Source organism: Mus caroli, unplaced genomic scaffold (genome assembly GCF_978045245.1).
Source record: "Mus caroli unplaced genomic scaffold, Mus_caroli_1 scaffold_17, whole genome shotgun sequence".
Taxonomy (NCBI): Eukaryota; Metazoa; Chordata; class Mammalia; order Rodentia; family Muridae; genus Mus; species Mus caroli.
The window spans coordinates 38,569,729-38,588,727 of NW_028227272.1; the positions used below are offsets into that span (position 1 = coordinate 38,569,729).

General features: G+C 40.7%; 1 protein-coding gene across 5 annotated transcripts in view; it reads left to right on the forward strand.

The window, feature by feature from the left end:
• The window catches only part of Lsamp (limbic system associated membrane protein), a 2,143,093-nt gene that overhangs the window by 1,506,344 nt on the left and 617,750 nt on the right, over positions 1–18,999 (forward strand). For 3 of the 5 annotated variants that reach the window (XM_021184808.3, XM_085832472.1, XM_021184809.3), the window contains exon 3: positions 12,611–12,689. In XM_021184808.3, coding sequence (XP_021040467.2) covers positions 12,611–12,689 — 79 coding nt within the window. Of the gene's footprint in view, positions 1–12,079; positions 12,690–18,999 lie in introns of those variants that run through there. The other 2 variants (XM_085832473.1, XM_085832474.1) reach the window with 2 other exon arrangements.

An 18,999-nucleotide genomic window follows, 5' to 3' on the forward strand; every position in this document is an offset into this window, starting at 1 on the left:
GAATAGGCACTGCAGAGAGCCAGACAGTGACAGATCGAGCATTATAATACTCTATCCATCTGGCTCTGCCTAAAGAAGGAAGGATGATAAAGAATCAACATAGCACACAGCACCAAGTTCCAGGTTACAGAGAGGATTGAGCGCCTGCAAATACAGTCAGGGTACAGTGAATCTTCTGATCATATGTGGATAGCTGGAGTATTCTCATTTGTCAACTATGTAAATGAGCGCTGAAACCGTGGGTGAATCTAAAGTTTGCTCCAGACATGCCCTTCTTCACACAAATCTCTCTCCAAGATTACAGCCCAAACTTTTAGGTTTTGGATCTCAGGTGCCTCACTTGCTCAGTGTTGGACAGATAGCACAGTGACTTAGATTGTTCATTACAAAATCATGAGGACTAGAGCTTAGATCCTTGCGCCTTCACAACAATCCACGCGTACTGCAAATGCCAAAATCCAGCGGAGATGATCCACGGCCTTCTTCAAGACTCTGCAGGTATAAACAGGTGCTTATACACACACACAGGCACACACACACACATCTGTGGTCACAAACAAATGTGAACATGTACACACACATAATCACATATATATTTTATTTTAAAATATCTCTTAAAATGATAAACTCATGCTAGTTATCAGAGGTAAGTTTTTTCATATATATGTAATTTAGCTAATATTAGTACACCATACTATATTTGCAAATTGAACTAATTATAGTACAAAAGAAAGGAAGGCCATTTTAAAGGATAAATTCCATTTGCATTGGCTACCAGAAAAAAATAACAGCATGTTTAAACAAATACTGTGGTCGGCTATTTGGCAATGACAGCCCAGGTAAAGCAAAATCTTGGGTTCGAACACACTGGAATAGGAAGTCCCTCTGTCTGGGCAGGCAGCATGTGCTGGAGGACACGGGGACTGAAACAGGCAGGGCAGGTTCAGTTGCTATAGCAAATATGGTTGCCTTCAGACTGTTTCTCGCCCCACTGCACACTCAGGGGGTGCCCTAGGACTTCCTTACTCAGGGTTCTCATCATACTTTGGTATTGATCCAAACCACTTAGTGACGAATACAGGCAGCATCTTCCTTCTATTTAAAGGTCTTGAGTATCTATTATTGTTTTTATGTTTATTATCTTAATACTGACATTTATAACATCTTTCTTCTAAAGAGCTCTCTGGGGTGCTATAAAGTGTCGAGTGAAGACAAATGAATGTGTGAGCACTTAGTGCTAAAGAGGGGAGGCCCTGCTGCAGTTCACACACTGCTCACTTCCTTCTGTCTTGTTCCCTTGCTCTAACAGGCCAAGTCCTGCTCAAAGTACAGTTCACAGACAGCATCCTCACTCCTTCTTTTAATTTCAACAGACACACAGACACAGACACAGACACACACACAGACATGCAAACACACACACACACACACACACACAGAGACTCACACACAGAGAAACACAGACAAAAAATAGACAGGCAGGCAGATCGACAGACACAAACAGACACACATAGACAGATGGGCAGACAGGGAGACAGGTAGACAGGCAGACAGGTCAACACAGACACAGTTTGAAGTGGAGGATAGAAGGATTCTTAGAAACACTCGAAACACCCGATAGACACCTTTCAGTTATCTGTGTCATGTATCTATTTAATAATTTTGTCTCTCCCTTTATAATCCTGATCTTGCAGTGACCTTTCTCCACTTTGCTGCCATGAAATGGTGCTTCAATTGCTCTTGTTGGAGTTACTGATAAAGTTTCTGAACCAACCCCTTCTGTTTTGTACAGCTATGATATCAATATCACTAGCATCCTTGTCTAAGAAAATAAAGACTTCATTTTTATTAAGACCTTAAATAATTCAGATGTCTCTCTCTCTCTCCTTACTATCCATATCTACACACTTTATCTCAATAAATTTCCTATCAATCACCAGCCTGAATCCTCATCTACCCTGCAGATTTGTTCTATGGTGTCCTGTCCAACTGTAGGCATGATTCCTGTGGCAACATTGTTGAATTTTTCTCCAACACTCTTGACCAGCTGTCCAGATCTAAACCCTTCACCACTCCATTCCTCAGTCCTTCTTTCTGAGATGATTTCTGTACCAAGATGCAGCAGTGGTGCTGTAACCTTCAGAAAACCTTCCCTCTGAATGGAAAACGGGGTGGTTTTCCTTATGTGAAGGCAGCACTGGGTAGACTTTTGTGTAGTTAATAGCACACCATATTGTCTGTGCTCCTCTTGTCCCTGGCTTCTGTCCCACAACACTTCTATTTCCCAGAACGTATAAGGACCTTTGCTGCTACTTTCTGACTTTAGTGCCTTATGTTTGAACTGCCATATACTAGGAGAAAATGACCTTTTATCAAATAAATCTTTGACAAAACTTTTAAATATATTCTATGTATTGATTTAAAATTCTAAGTATTTAATGACCCCTTCCTTATGCAAATAGATATTATGAATTGATAAGGTAAGATTATGTAAACCAATTTCATACTTAAAATTTGGATATTAAAGTATCCTTGCAATTTTTGACCTAAGAGCTATATTTTGTATCAGAAAAAAATAAAGATTTACTATGGTGCACTTACATTTAAAAATGTCCTTTAGAAATCAGAAATGCATTGAATTTAACTCTTCTTCTATAATATCCATTGTCCTAAATAAGTTAGAATTGTAAATCACCCACACACAAGTATAATTTATTTTTATCAGTTTCTATTTCCATCCATAAATGAATGGCCATAATCATTATGAATGGGACAACGTGGGGGAGTATGATGCTGAGCTGTATCTTCACACATCTGAAAAGAGGGTGCATCAGTTGAGGAATTATCTCTACCCCATTTGCCTGTGTGCCTTCTACTGACATTTTCCTGATTACTAATTGTTACAGACTGCTTGTAGATGGTGTGTAGAGAAAAAAAGAAAACAGTGCCAGGCAGCGATGTGATGAGGGATTCCATGCCAAGTGTTCTGCTCACACATTATCTGATACCTCAACATCTCTCAAACTTGCACTTTTGCCTGAAGTTTCAGAGTCCCAAGCTGGATAGATCCCTTCTGGATGTAATTGGTGACTAAGTCTTGCTTTTTATGTTTGACCTACTGACGTCTTAGCCTGTGTTTTCGTACTGTTTTTGTTTGTTTGCTTGCTTATAAGTTTTTCATAGTTAGGTTCAGCTGTTAACTTGACACACCCAAAATGAGGGGACCCCAGCTCCAGAATTACCTCCACCACATTGGCCTGTGAGCATGTCTACAGTACATTTTCTTGATTGCTAATTGTAAGAGGACCCAGATCATTACAGACTGTGCTACAGGGCAGGTGGGCAAAATATTAATATCCTGGAATTATTAGACAGGAAGCATGGGATAATATAAAGAATGCTATCTAGGTGTTAAGTTTTATGAATGCTAGTCTCACTGTTTCTGAAGAGCTACAGCAGCTCTCCATCGCAGCTATAAAATGGAGAGGCAGTAAGTACACATCTCAGGTCCGTGTTTCCGCTGTAAAATTGTGAAGGAGTAAATAGAAAGATTCCTCCAGCTCGCCCCTAGTTTTAACACTGTAACTTTTGTTTTCCCTAATTACATATGCTTCCTGATTTTCCTCTGATTTCATATGTGAGCTTACTGGCTTGGAGTCTCAGAGTGATTTCCTGACAAGTGGGGTGGGAACGCTCACAATGTTTATCTCACAGAACTGCAGTGAGGACGACACTCAAAATTATGTGTATCTCTGCACGTTGTGAACTGCAAAGCCCTATAATTGTAAAAAAGGAAATTATTATCTTATTATCGGGTATTTCTATTTCTTTCTATTATTCTAGTTAAATAAGCACCGTGATGCCGCAGCATATAACCAGCAGAGGGAGACAAGTTCAGATTATTTTTCTTCTTGAAAGTGAAATCAGTTAATTGCTATCGGGACACGCATTTGTAAAAGTCAGAATGAATGAAATTCATTATCAGCAAACAATGATGTTGCTCCCATGCTATATGAACATGTTGAAGTTACACAAACACAGGATAGAGAGAAGAAAACAAAAATTATATGAAAAAAAAAATTGGACTTTCTGGGCTTAGTTCATTGCATCTCAAAGACAGCCCCTCTGTGAAGAGCATCATATTTCTATGACAATTTCCCAAGCATGCCCATCTGGGAGTACAGGCTATTTGGATACCAATTTAGGAGCAAGCCCAGAGATCTAAAAGTAGAATTTCCAAATTTCTCCCAAATTTAGCTTTTTTTAAAATTCAAATTTCCCATTTTTATTAGCCAAAACTATAAGAAGAAAAAAGATGGAAGGCAGAGAAATCCTTTGCCTTTTCTGTTTCTTCTACTCCCATACCCAATTGACAGTTCCTGTCAGTTTTAGACCACATTCTTCTGCAGGCTTTTGCTTCCTTCCCCCACCCCCCATTGTCATTGTGCTTAGCCTGCTTTTGTCAGAGCCCTGCTTTTGCTATTTCAGAGACTTTACAACAGTAACTTCCCAGCTTTAACTTGACCGGGTATATGTCCCACTCCGCGGCCAGTTAGTTATCTTCCTAAAGCACACATCTTATTATGTCATTCTCTTGCTCAAATTCTTTAATGATTGCCCCACTGCCTACAAAACAAAGATCAAATTCATTACTGTGCCCATCAAGCACTTCAACGATCCTCACTTTTAAAAATAACAATTTTCCACTTTAACTTTTTTCGATCTTACCCTCTACACACTTTTCTACAACTCGTCTTATCCGTTGATGGAAGTTTGAGCCAAGACCGTCTTCTCTTGCAATATTTTTGGAAGAAAAATGTGTACATGGTTGATAATGTTTATCTTACTCATTATGACTTCAACACCTTTAACTCAGGATTCTGACAAGCTTCCTCATTGAACTTTCTATCATTCTGATGACTTGTAGGTATCCTTGCCTTTCTGGAATCTAACCATGGAATAGAATGGAACTCTTTCTTCAATGTGTTCAGAACTTGTCCTTAGAGAGAGCCCCAAGCTTCAGTCGGATCTTGGATTTCCATCCTTCATTACAGGCTGCTTCATATGGCTACCCTTTGCAAAGAGCATTACTGCCCTCTCCTTTCCTCTTGCATGCATTCTATGGGTACTTAAATTACCAGTGTCTGCCCCAAACCCCTTCTGGTTTATCTTCTTTGAGTTATTACACTTTGATTCTGCTCTTTACTAAGGCAGTTCCTGCTCACGGACCTCAAATTCTCTGCTACAGGAGTGTATTGGCTGTGAGTTCTTGGATAAGTAGTCTCTGTTTTATTATATTTCAGTCCTGCTCAGAACCAGGGAGATGGTTGGATATTTATACTGACTAATTTTGGCCCTTCTCTGTTGAAGAGCATGTCTGAAAGGCCTACTCTAAAACTCTACTCTAAATCATGTTTGTCTTTCTCAAGAAAGGGCTTTTAATGTAATTCCTCTGTGAGAAGCACACTAGAGCAGACTGTCAGGTTTATATATCAGTGAAGTCTCAGACCTTAGCATAGGAAATGCTATGGGGTGCTTTCCCATATTTATTAATAATATTTATGAATGTTCTCATATATAGCAACTGACTGATGAGATCGGGCTCATGAGTTCCTTTCCTCTCATCTAAGCAATGCTTCTATATTCATTACTGAAACTGGAGAGGTCCAAGAATGTAAATTATGATAAGCCAGAGAGGAAAGGAAGCTACTTTGAAGCATGCAGACTTCTGGGACAGTTCAGATAATATAATGACCCAGCACTAGTCTTGCCCTGGAGCGCAATATTGTCAGTACGCTCTGGAGAAAACATATTAGTGTTATTTACATGACGTATAGCCTCAAGATATTTAGATAGGTGTCCCATTCAAATTGAACAGGTTAGTTATTGCCTGGAAAATATAGATATTCAAAATATATTTAGTAAAGTTTAGCTCTTGAATGACATCAGTCCATCATGTTATACATTCATTATTCTTTAACAAAATTTTAACAAAATCTTTTTTATTATACTGATATTCCATTAACATATAAGAGCCATAATTAAGAGCATGCAACATTTACATGTGGCAAGCAATAACCGGAACCCCCCTTTTTTTTCTGTTTAGCTGATTGTTAATGAGAGTCTACTTGGCTTTTTCTGTCAGCTCTTTCCATGATGAGTGGTAACTTTTCACAGGTACGCACCAGAGTTAAACCAGTAGAGTGAGGAGAGCGGCTCACCTGAGAAAAGCAGAGATGACTTATGGCAGAATATAGTCTCTTGGGGAGGGAGCTCCTGTCCTGAGCCAGTCCAGTCAATTCATCTTCCCTTTACCTCAGAGTCCTTCCAAAGTCTATGCTAGCCAGCACATCCTTCTGTTTGATTCTTCATTTGCAATGTAGTTTTTAGACAATGCATTGTCCATGTTGTAGTCTTAAAACTTTTCATAAAATGTCAATCGAATTATTTAAATCATTTGTCGCAAACTTTTATTCATTTACACCACTAGAGTAAAATGTAACTTGCTAATCTTAGAATGGTCCCATTATGATAGCTCCTTAACTTTTTTATTTCATTCATTTCTTTCCTACTCTGCACTGCAACATACATATAAACTGTTCCATAGGATTTCTGCTGTCCTTTCTGCTGAATGTATATCATGTACATATTATTGTTTTAGTGCCTTTACCATGCCATTATTTTTAAACCTGAAAAGACCTTGTCCACATTCTCATGTCTTCTGTCTCATGCTTTAGGATTTCTCTTCAAGATATCTTTGTTTATGAATGTTTCCTTCACCATATCTGTAGCACATTTACCCTCTGCCACCCCTACTTTTTCCCATTGGTTTCATTTTGCAAAAAGTATAAATATATTTACTTGTTTGGTATCTATTTTGGGGTCTAGGATGCAAATTCTATGAGATCAGATCCTTGGTTTCCCCAAGTCACTGCCATCTCAATGAAAATATATTGAGTGACTGAGTGAGTCATAAGCTTATACTTCCTTTTGGAATACTCTGCCGCTACTCTTCCTTATTCCTCCTTGACCTATTTTCTGAGTATGGGAACTCAGTTCACTACAGCAGCCTCGGATAGAGGAATAGAATTTCCTGAGTTCCTGCATTAACACCTTGTTCTTTGGAGGTGTTGTTCCCTCTGTCTTCACAGATGCTCCAATGTCCTTTCCATTATATGAAAGGTATCCTGAACAAGCAGAAGCAAATCAGATCCTACATTATTCTACACTGTCACCTCTTTGTGGATGGTGCCCATGGTGGCAGAGCTTAAAATCTAGGGGAAAAAAAAAGGTGAGCCAAAGGCCAGTGTGTACAATTCTTTGAAATAAAAAGATTTGTTAAGTGTCCTGGGGCACCAGTGTGCCAGTGACAGCGAGGGCAGGTGTGCTGATGAGTATCCAAGAGTAGAGGTAAAATGTGGGGATACAAGTAGCTGAACAGTTTCCAAGACCTTGTGAAACTGGGACATATCCAAGCACTGAGGCCTGTAAAAATAGAACAAGTGAGCAAAACCCACATTGTTAAAGGCTGAGGACTGATTTGATAACAATGAACCGTGGCATGCACTGAAAGCAAACCTTAGACTGATTTTCGAGGTGTAGAATTTGAGTCAGGGGTTTTACATCACTGGGGGCTATGAGGAGAACCTGGACAGTAACTGAATTGAGGACGAATAGTTTGGGGTTTTTTTTGTTTTGTTTTGTTTTGTTTTGACACAGGACAGTATATATGAATAAAGTTAAATTTAAAGATACGAAATTCCAATGGCAAGTCACAAGACAATGCCATACACATGAGCATAAGCCCAAGCACCAGAACACTGCTAGCTTATAATGAAATCAATGAGCATATGATGGCATGGATCCTGAGGAGAAGTTTTAACAATTCTGCCTTTCTAGCTCATATGGAAATGCTAATTCTACTTATGAAAGTAGAGCTTAGACATGATATTATTATGATTAAGACCTTACCACTGTGGAAATTTAGAATGGTTCATTAATAATGCTATAGACAGGTTTAGCAAAAAAAAAAATCAAGCAATGTAGCCAAATAATTAGTTGTACATTTCAGGCTGCATTTGGATTTCCTGTGCGCCTGTTACCTTACAAAGCTAAACAGAGCAATAAATGCTTCATGCTTCTTAGGGTACTCAGATGTGAGCCAGTTTTTGTTTTTCTTGCAGCATTTGTCTCTGGAGAGTGCCAGAACCTCCTAAAGCCTCCTTTGGAAAGGCAGGATGTTATTTTAAAGTAGTAGTTAAGATCATCTTACTTGGGTGATGGTGGCTGTTTCACATGGCTAACAGCCATGCTCGCCTCACAAGTATGTTCATTTATGCCAAGCTGCTCACAAGCATGTATAGAGTGATTCTGGGAAAATAGCCTGTATGCCTTTCAGAACGTTACCTATCTGTTTCTCTCTCGACATTTCTAAGGAAGGAAAGTAGTAGAGGAGTTGATAGTAAGGTAGTTTGGAGGAGAATGGCCATGAGGATGAAATACAGGATCCAGTTTTATACTCTATTGGTGTAACAGAAAGTAGGGGATTATAAGAGAGTGAAAACCAGAACTCACTGAGGGCAAGAAGAGGGGATGTTCTGAGAGTCTAGAGTGAACCAGGCCAGAAGTTGATGGATGTATTACTCTATGAACACAGATATTTACATTCTGTGTGGGATAGGAAAGTCAGCCATTCCTCCATTCTTATATTTAACAATCATAAACTCTCCTTTGGGGGCAAGTGTTGGGAGAAAGAAGCTCCTGAAGTTCTCTCTGAATGTAAATGCCATTTTATTATCGACTTATCTAATAAGCTTCATGACTGAAATTCTTCTTGAATTGGACTGAATTGCTGAACATTCTACATTAAAGATCCCCTAAACTGAGGTCTTCCTTTAAAGATTGTGTTTTACCTTATGTCCTCACAGCAAGTCAATTAAGTAAAACCAAAGTTTCCCCAAGAACCAGGGTAAGCTTAATAAAGATTAAAAGAATATATACCTCTTAATTGCTTTTCAGATTTTTTTTCTATGCAAATATGCACTTGTGCTTTTTCTCTTCTTAATTAGTTTCACTCTTTCCATTTTGATTGCGATTATAATCTTGATTATGTAATATATCTTTTCCTTAGTATGACTACAGAGACAAAACCAAAATGTGATTGGTTAACTACAAATGCTACATTTCTGATCCTACTTCTGTGAATTACTTTGTGCATAGGGTTGCAAACATCATGTTTGCTCTGAACACCTCCTAGGAAGTCACTCATGCTAGTAGCAAGAATTTGTTGGTACAAAAATTAGGTAAAAGTCACGTGTTGACCTCTGTCACAAAAAATTACTAGTATTGTATTATCCTTCTCTTTGTCATGACAAACATATAAATAAATAAATAAATAAATAAATAAAAATTCTATTCCTTTCTCACACAAGATCCTGTCCACTGAGGCATTGCATTGATCTTTATGGGTCTAGTCCTTCTTGCCATGGCTTCTAGAAACACACTGTGTCCCCAGTGGACAATATCACTTTCCTGGCATGGTCAATGGAATTAAGACATTTTGTAAGGTCTATGTCCACCATCTCTTTATTTTTTTTTTCTTTCTGATAGTAGAGGAACACCTTACAACAAGAGAACATATTCTATATCTAAGTCATTATGCAAGCAAATCATCCATTTCTAAGAGCAACAAGGTCCTTGGCAAGGATGGTCAAGCCTGTTGGCAATGTATGGGAAACCATTGCCAATCTTGACACCATCCCCTTTAGCATGCTAAACTCATTTGTTCCATTCACACTGACAATTACAGCACTTATGACTCAACTAACCACTTTATCTAGCCATCTCTTCACTGATAAAATGAGCTCAAAATTTCAACAGCCGTGTCCCGAGCCAGCCATGGCTCATTCCTGCTTCCTAAGACTGCTCATCACCACCGACAAAGGACATCTTGATTTATGTGAAATGAACTCACAGTGAAAATAAAAGTCATTGACTTTATAAACCTTGAATTGGGACAATTTAGATTCCAATACTTTAAAGTATTTTCTCACATAATCTGTAGGAAGCCATCTACCTCTAAACTAATAAAATACTGTCCAAAAATCCTTTAAATATTCTGGGGGACAAGGCAAATACCAGCTGTGAATGACTCCTTAGGGCTTGAGTTCTGCGGGGGGGTTCACAGCTTATTCCTCTTGCTATGATTTTTTGGTTGCACGTGTCTGTAGCTAACCATGTGGGCTGGTTGGCTTCCTCAGCTTCACTCAATCTTCGCTATGCTTGGGAAGAGAGATTCTTAACTGAGAAAACGGCTCCATAAACGTGTCCTGTAGGCAAGTCTATGGGGCATTTTCTGTTTTAATTATTGGGGGTGGGAGGTTCCACACTACTGGTAGGAGAAACATCTGGGCAAGATTGTCCTGGGTGGTTTAAGAAAACAGGCTGATCAAGCCACAAGGGGCTTTTATTTCTGCTTCCAGATTCTTGCCTTGGGTTCCTGTCGGGCTTCCTTGATAGTAGACTGTGATGTAGAAGTGTAAGCCAGCAAAGCCATCCTCACTATGCTGTGTTTGGCCAGGATGTCTTATCACATTAACTAAGATACAAGGTACAGCTGCCCTTGTCAAATTTCCTTGCTATCACAGAGGAAACAGGTGAAATTCCAAAGCTCTGCTGGTGCCAAGAAGCCAAAAGGAAACCAAGGGTGATTGATTATTCTTGGGGTCTGAGGGTGATTTGCTTGCTCAAACCTGGAAACTACAGATCTGCTCCTACTCCCGCCTCCTTCACATAAAAACCTCGAACCTGGAAGGATTTGCTGTCTCTTGATTGGGGAAATGAGTCTTGTAATGTCAGTTGTGTAAAGCTGACTATACTTTGTTTTGTAGACTTTATAACACTGTCTCTTGTACTCTGTGAGTGTTGAGAGAGGGAGGATATTCAGGAGAGACGAGATGTCTTCAGCTGATCCCATCTCCAGCCTCAGGGCTGAGGGAGCTGTCTGGCATTGAAACCCTCCCTTGAGTGACTATGGTGGGTTCACTCCTTACAGACAACACTGGCTAGGTTGGGTAGCTGTGTAGGAGTGACAAATGCTAATTCCTTACACCTGTTTGGCATCTGCATTCAGTAGAGTGCTATCTATAGACTTAGATCTCCACGCCCGGCTCTTAGATCTCCTTGTAAATGACAAACTTTCAGATCTACTTCCTTGTATCGCTGCGTTTCTTGAGAAGCCAGTGGCATTAGCAACTTGGCGAGCTAGCTGCAATGGACCCTGTGAATGATAATCCCGAATCCCATCCCTCAGGTGTCTGCCTGTGGGTTTCCTGGAGAGTGAGGTTGATCTGGGGATCAAGGATCAGCTGCTTTGGCTGGCACTTGGGAAAGACAAGACAAGCATTCACACCCGGAGCCACTCAATGCCAGCATTGTCTCCAATCCATCTTTCATAAGGGGCTTGGAGGGGGGGGCGGGGGAGGAGGATGAAGAGGGGAGAGAAAATAAACCTTTCAAATACTTCAGGAGAGGAGAGAGGGTGAATACCATGGGAGTGTGGAAAGCCATTTGCCAGGACTCTGAAACCAACCTTGGCTTTCAGTTTGAGACTCAGCTTGGCTAATTTCTTCATCCTTTCTCATCTTTCTGGTCCATTCTGCAGTATGCCTTCCTATCCATGTGTATGTAACTCCATTTGTTAAGGTTTGCATTTCTTTCTTGCCATGCCTTCCCTCTTCTTTCCTGGACCCTTTCTCCTGTCCTTTTACAGCTTAAGTCCACCTCCCCTTCCCTGTCTTAACAGTACCTCTGAGCCCCATCCCCTCTTCTTAAGGAAATCAGCCAGGCCTCAGATGGAGCTGTTGTCCTGACAACCTAAAGGCGCATCAGGCTTTCATTGAGGCTGGCTGCTGGTGAAGAGGGCAGTTGTGCAAAGCAAGGGGCCACGCTGAGGGGTGGGAGGAGGGGATGACGTGGCAGGGCTGTTGAAAACCAGCAGGGTAGGGGGGAGGTGCTGAGTAGAGAGAGAACAGGGACTGGAGGGAGAAACAAGAAAGAGGAGGGGGAGAGAGCTCCTGGGTTGCTGCCGCTGCTGCTGCTGCTGCTGCGAGAGGCTGTTTCTTTACTCTCCCTGGCAGGCTCTCCTGCTGCCTGGGAAAGTGGGTTACAGAGGGAAGCAGCTCAGCCCAGACGCTGGCAGAGAAGCAGCCAGCTACAGAGAGTCTAAGGAAGCACCCCTGCCATTGACAGTCGCCTCCTCATCATTAAAGCATTTTATATTTGCACTCTTCCTTCGGAAAATTTGTTCCTCCACTTTCTCCCCGACTCCTGCTTGGATTTGATGAGGGCTTTGTTAAATCCCAGAGGGAAAAGAGACTAAGCGAGGGAAAGAGCGAGGCAAAGTGGAAGGGAGTGCGCGCTGGACCCGCCCGAGCAGCCTTGGCAGTGGCTGCGAGCCCCGCGCGCTAGAGCCCCTCTCCGTGGCCAGCAGCGCGCACACGCGAGTCCACCGCGGACCAACTCGCCGAGGCCACCATGGTCGGGAGAGTTCAGCCCGATCGGAAACAGTTGCCGCTGGTCCTACTGAGACTGCTCTGCCTTCTTCCCACAGGACTGCCTGTTCGCAGCGTGGATTTTAACCGAGGCACGGACAACATCACCGTGAGACAGGGGGACACGGCCATCCTCAGGTAGGGCTTGCGAGCAACTTTTCTGGTGTGTGTGTGTGTGTGTGTGTGTGTGTGTGTGTGTGTGTGTGTGTGTGATAGTGAACTCCAGCTGCCCTGGGTTAGTGGGCGTGTGTGTGTGTGTGTGTCCCTTGTATCGACTTGAAGATTTAGCCAGGAACAAAATTTAAGGGAGTCTGGTCCCTGTCAAGAGCCAAGGGTGCTTTTGGAGTGTTGTTTCGTTCTTTGAATGTTGTTTTCTCTAGTCAAGAAAGCCGAACTTTATCTATGGCATTAGTGGCATTGGGCTGTATTCATGCTGTGGTAATTGCTCACGCTTGGCACTTACACTTTTGTTGAGGTTCCTCTATTCAGACACAAGAGTTGTTGAGTTATGGCTTTCAAAACGTAGTACGCAAGGCTGCATTCTCCTTGTCCGTGTGTGTGTGTGTGTGTGTGTGTGTGTGTGTGTGTGTGTGGCTCAGCAAGGCTCAGTCTGCCCTAGCAGTAGTTCTGATAGAAGACTTTCTGTAAAGATCTCTGAATTGACATCATAGGCAATAAGTCAATCTTACAACTTTGGATGATTACTGAGGCTTTTGGGGAATGTGGAGAGAAATCAACAGAGAATGAGAACGGAAGGAAAGGATCCAGCCTAATGGCAGGCCTTTAAGAATAGAAAACTTAAACAGAGGAGGAGAAGGCATTAACCTGGCATTACATTACATACTACAAATTGATCATTGAGTTCAAAGTCTTATGCCTATGCAGCTCTGCCAAGCTCCGCAATATAATTTGGGATGGAATTTTGGAAAAGCTTCCCAAGTCCTTGAGAGTTTGACCCTCCTAAGGTAGAGAGACTTGGATGATACCTTGTCATTACTACATTTCCTTAAAGCTCAAAGCTTCTTTCCTCTCTTTCCTTCTCCCCTCTCCCTTCCCAGCTTTATTTGACTCTCTGGCAGATAATAATAGAAAAAGAGGAGAAAGTATTTTCCTAGGAGATCTTTTAAAATCCCATTTCTTCCAAATATAATGACCCAGTGTTGGTCTGTCTATCTAGGTAATATTGCTGGCTGGGGCAATAAAAAACAGTATGCCATAGAAAATCAACCTCTAATCTGTGTGCAAGGAGCTGATAGTGCATAAACCCCGGGGCATCAGGGAGCAGTTCTGTGGCAGAGCTGCCTACAGCAGCAAAGTTTTCTTTTCTTTTCTCAGAAATAAATTTGGTTGGCTGTCACAGAGTGTCCTGCTTTGGGATCCCTTTAGCCTTGTTAGAGATGAAATCGTGTGTGGTGTGATATGGCATGTTTTAGGTGTGTGTGTGTGTGTGTTGTATGTACATGTACATATGTTGTTCCAGAGGGCAAAAGAGTGAGCACATGATAGTGTGTGTGAGTACTTCTTTCTTCATTTCCTGGGCTTTGAGTGATTATGAATCCCAAATACCCTCCTAACCAGAGCGGACTTCCCCTTGTAGGTCCCCAGCTTTGTAAACCTGCATTCGTGATTTATCCACACGGGGTAATAAGATTTATAGAGTAATTTATCTGTTTGAAAAGGGATTTGGACATAATGCAGAAAATATTTTTGCAAACACACAAGCATGCCGTCTCAGCTGCTGACATTCGTATTCCCTAACATCCTTAACCCTTTACTAGCAGCAGAGCTCTACGTTTATGCTTGCCCTAGAAGTGACTTGTTTCCCAAGATTGTAAGATTAAAGGTGAGAAATGGGTCTACTCTGAATGTATAAAACTTTTTGATTTAAATTTTTCAAAAGTTCCTGATGTCTTTGTAAATGAGCAGCACAGCATCCTAAGGTACAGTCAGAGAAACATGGGCATGTTAATAAGCAGAATAAATGGATGCTGGTACTTCCATGTAGGGAACACATAGGTTTTCTACATCTAGAAGAGGCATTCTCATTACATAAAGATCTGTACGGTATGGAGATGTGTTTGCATGATGATTGCTAAAAGAATTTAGAATTTAGTTTTGTTTTTAATTACCACACTTTATCAGATATTACAATGTAGAAATGGAGTCTGAGGAAAGGGAACAAATCCAACACCAGTTATTCCCAGGGAGAGGGAAGACAAATAAACAACATGCAAATAAGTCACCTATGGGAATCCATTACTTCTCCAGACCTCACCTCACATGCCCTCCTTTTTATTTTCTCTGACTGAGACAAGGCTTTATTTCTGAGGTTGGTGGAGCTCTATCAGAAGTAACCATAGAGCAAGTTACTTTTGTTTTCTTAGCTGACCTTCTCCTTCCCCAGTCTCTTTAACTGGATCCAGGCTGCTTTGTGAGTCAGTTTTCTGGTGAAGAATAGTGCTGTTGCTTTCTGTTTGCAAGTCTAGCCTGGGAAAGGCATGCTTCCACTTTGTTGGTGACATTTTGCTGGGAGTGTGATCTTCCAGGGGAGGAGAGGAAGGAGAACTTGATTCATTGGCAGCCACAGTAGATGCTTGGCACTGAGAAAGTGAAATGGCAGGGAAGAGAAAAATCCTCTCTTAGTGAGTGTGTGGCCCTGAATAGTTAGAAATGGCAATAGGAGACAAGGGAGGCTTGTAGTTCTGATGCTTCAACGACAGGAACTTAGCTGACAAGTCTTCAAAACATTATCTTCTTGCTTCCATAAAACAAGAGTTTCTGTAGGAATTTTGGAATTGATCATTGCTTTTATTTAATATAGCCTTTAGTCCAATTGTGCATCGCAATTAAGAAGTGAGCATCTTGCTTTCATATTCCATAATTTTTATCCTTTTGGGAAAAAAAGGATACTATATAATTATAACCAAATTTGAAAGAGATAGCCTGAGCCATCCATGCCTAACCTGGCTGTGTCTTGGAGGAAACTCCAAGTCTTTATAAAACTCATAGAAGGACCTAACGAAGCCCACACACCACTTCCATCCCAAAGTCAAGGAACCAAAGTGTGATCCACAGATCTATAGATCAACAGCAATGCAGTGCCTGAAGTTCCTGTCTGGATAGAATGAATCTGAACATGGCTTTAGACTGTTATACAAATTCCTTTGGCACATACTTATCTCTGGGACTCTACTTATGAAGCAGACTCAAGTTTTGTTGTTATTGTTGGTGTTGTATATATGTATGTATGTATGTATGTATGTTTTTAACAGAGCCCACATACTTCACCACTTTAATAAGGGGATTCATCAATCCTTAGAAGTTCAAGTTCTAGTTTTACTATCTCTATCACCTGAACACAGACATCCACGTGGTTTAATCTTGATGCATTGAAACACATTTACCTCTCTTTATAAACCATAGACCATTGGAAAGAGGCGGTACTCTGTAACATACTTGCCAATAGTGACATCTTAATGGCCACACTGACCACCTCCTTAGTATTAATAGCATATATCTGAAAAGATATTGGTAGGGTACTAGATCTCAAACTACAACAGTAGCTGCATAAAACATTTTTGTTATTGTGTACCAACTCAGCAAAGTTTCTTTGTAAATATTCATATGCATAAACATATGAAGCTACAATGTAAACACATGCATGTTAAAAGGGCAAGTGGACCCAGCAATGTGATCGTAATTAATCAAAAATTGAGATATCAAACTGGGATACTTATAATTCCATCTGTCTTTGATGTTTTCAGAATATTACAGTATTTCAAGGATGATAATATTTTCTCCATAGAGATGAAACTATATCTAATAAGTATATGAGCTTTAGAGAGAAACCAAGTGGTATCAACAGGTTGCTTAATTTTTGTTTTCCCAAATGTATTTACTTTCCAGTTTGTTTCTGTATTAAGAGGGGGGAAAGATTCAACAAAAAAGATGGAATTATTTGACGATAAAATGTAATAAATCATGCTCAAATTTCAAGAGAAAACATGACTCCTCTTCTATAAGGCATCTGGAACGCCTACGTTCACTAAGAAAGTGTCAACACTCAAACAAACTCCTGGCACCGAATGTGATTTTTTTTTTTTTTACTACTTAAAATTCACTATTTGAAAACAAACTTTGTGGGCCTGCAATGAGAGCCCGGGACAATTATGAGCTTTCCTTTCTCTGTAGCTAAGTCACTAAAGGTAATCAAATTTTATTGGCTATCACTAATACTTTAAGGATCATCCATTGCCCATAAAACCCTTCATTAAGTATATGTTGTAAAGAATGGAGTTCAACATGCTGTATATCACCTAGGATTACGGCATTTTACATACATTTTACTAAAGAACATTTATGCACCCGTGAATTATGCTGTTTGTTGTCGTTAATGGCCCAAAAAGAAAACAGAGAAACCTCATGAGTCAGTGGCCAGCTGAATTTTTGCATTTCTGTAAATGTTGAGCAAGTGAGTGTATATATAAATGCACATACAATATAAAAAAGGGAAGGCCGTTGGTCTGATTTGTGTAGTTTTGACTTCATATGAACTGGACAACTGTGGTGATTCATGCCCTAAGTCAATTGTTGAGAGTTCAGCATTTGTGTTTCCCATAGCTGATCCTGCATAACAGCAAACTCAGGCCAAAAAGGATTAGAGTGCTTTGTGGTCCCTGCTAGTTTCAAGTGAAAACAGCTGTGACTCACCTGATAGGAAGTAGCTGGAATAGGCTAGACTTCTTCTCACCATCACCTGAGCCCTAGAGATACCATTTCTCCAAGCTATTGCTTGGAAGTTTCAATGGATGGCCCTGTTCTCTATATGCATTGCCTCTGAGTTCCCAAGACTCAAAAGATCTAGGTTCTAAATTTGGATCTCTCCTTGTAGGCTATGACTTTGTGCAAATCCCTGAATTATTTTGAGCTGCAGTTTCAAATTTGAAAATACTGAAACTATCTATTTTAGTTACTGTACAGAATTATTTTAAGAAGCCCACAATAGGTAAAGAAGGAAAGCTTGTTGAACTGTTGAAGTGCTATACAAGAATAAGGACCCACTCCTTGTCCAGCCATAAGCAGCCAGATGTTTTGTCTTTAGGAAACAATTATATAAGGACCCTGTTTCTTGAACTTGATCACTTGAGCCAGTGGTTCTCAATGTATAGTCACAACCCCTTTGAGGGTCAAAGGACCTTTTCAAAGATTTGCCTAAGAACATTTGAAAACACAGGGATTTACACTGTGATTCATAACAGTAGCCAAATTACAATAATGAAGTAGCCACAAAAATAATTTTATGGTTAGGAGACACCACAAAATAAGGGTCACAGCATTAGGAAGGTTAAGAATCACTGACTTGAGCCCTGCCGCCTACAGAATGTCTGATTGAGTTGCCCTATTCTGTAGTCTGACAATTTGCATTTTTCCTGTGTTTAGGTGAGACTTTCTTTTTTTTTTTTTTTTTATATTTTTATTACATATTTTCCTCAATTACATTTCCAATACTATCCCAAAAGTCCCCCATAGCGCCCCCCAATTCCCTACCCACCCATTCCCATTCTTTTGGCCCTGGCATTCCCCTATATTGGGGCATATAAAGTTTGCAAGTCCAATGGGCCTCTCTTTCCATTGATGGCCGACTAGGCCATCTTTCGATACATATGCAGCTAGAGACAAGAGCTCCAGGGTTCTGGTTAGTACATCATGTTGTTCCAACAATAGGGTTGCAGATCCCTTTAGCTCCTTGGGTACTTTCTCTAGCTTCTCCATTGGGAGCCCTGTGATACATCCAATAGCTGACTGTGAACATCCACTCCTGTGTTTGCTAGGCCCCGGCATCGTCTCACAAGAGACAGCTATATTTGGGTCCTTTCAGCAAAATCTTGCTAGTGTATGCAATGGTGTCAGCGTTTAGAAGCTGATTATGGGACGGATCCCTGGATACAGCAGTCTCTAAATGGTCCATCCTTTCATCACAGCTACGAACTTTGTCTCTGTAACTCCTTCCCTGGGTGTTTTGTTCCCAATTCTAAGAAGGTGCACAGTGTCCACACTTTGGTCTTCATTCTTTAGGTGAGACTTTCAAAGCTTCAGACCTGGGCTGCAGTTTGAGGAGCATTGCAATGTTTTCATATCAATGTGGTCCACAGATGGGCACCAGAAATATCAATCACTTGTTACAAACAAAATCTGAATCAACCACAAATTGCCTCTCAGAATCTTCATTTTTAGACAAGATCCCCAAGAAATTCCTAAGCATTTTCAAGTAGGGAACTCCCTGAGTTCTCACAGTCATGCACTTCCCCCCCACCCCCCACCCCCAGGCAAGCATTGGGAAAACATTGGAGCTGGAGATTCCTGACACTCATCAAATCTTTACTGGATTGGTGTGAAGAAGCGCCTAGGCTTCGCTTGTTGCTTCTTGTATTTAATGGTTCATGTATGT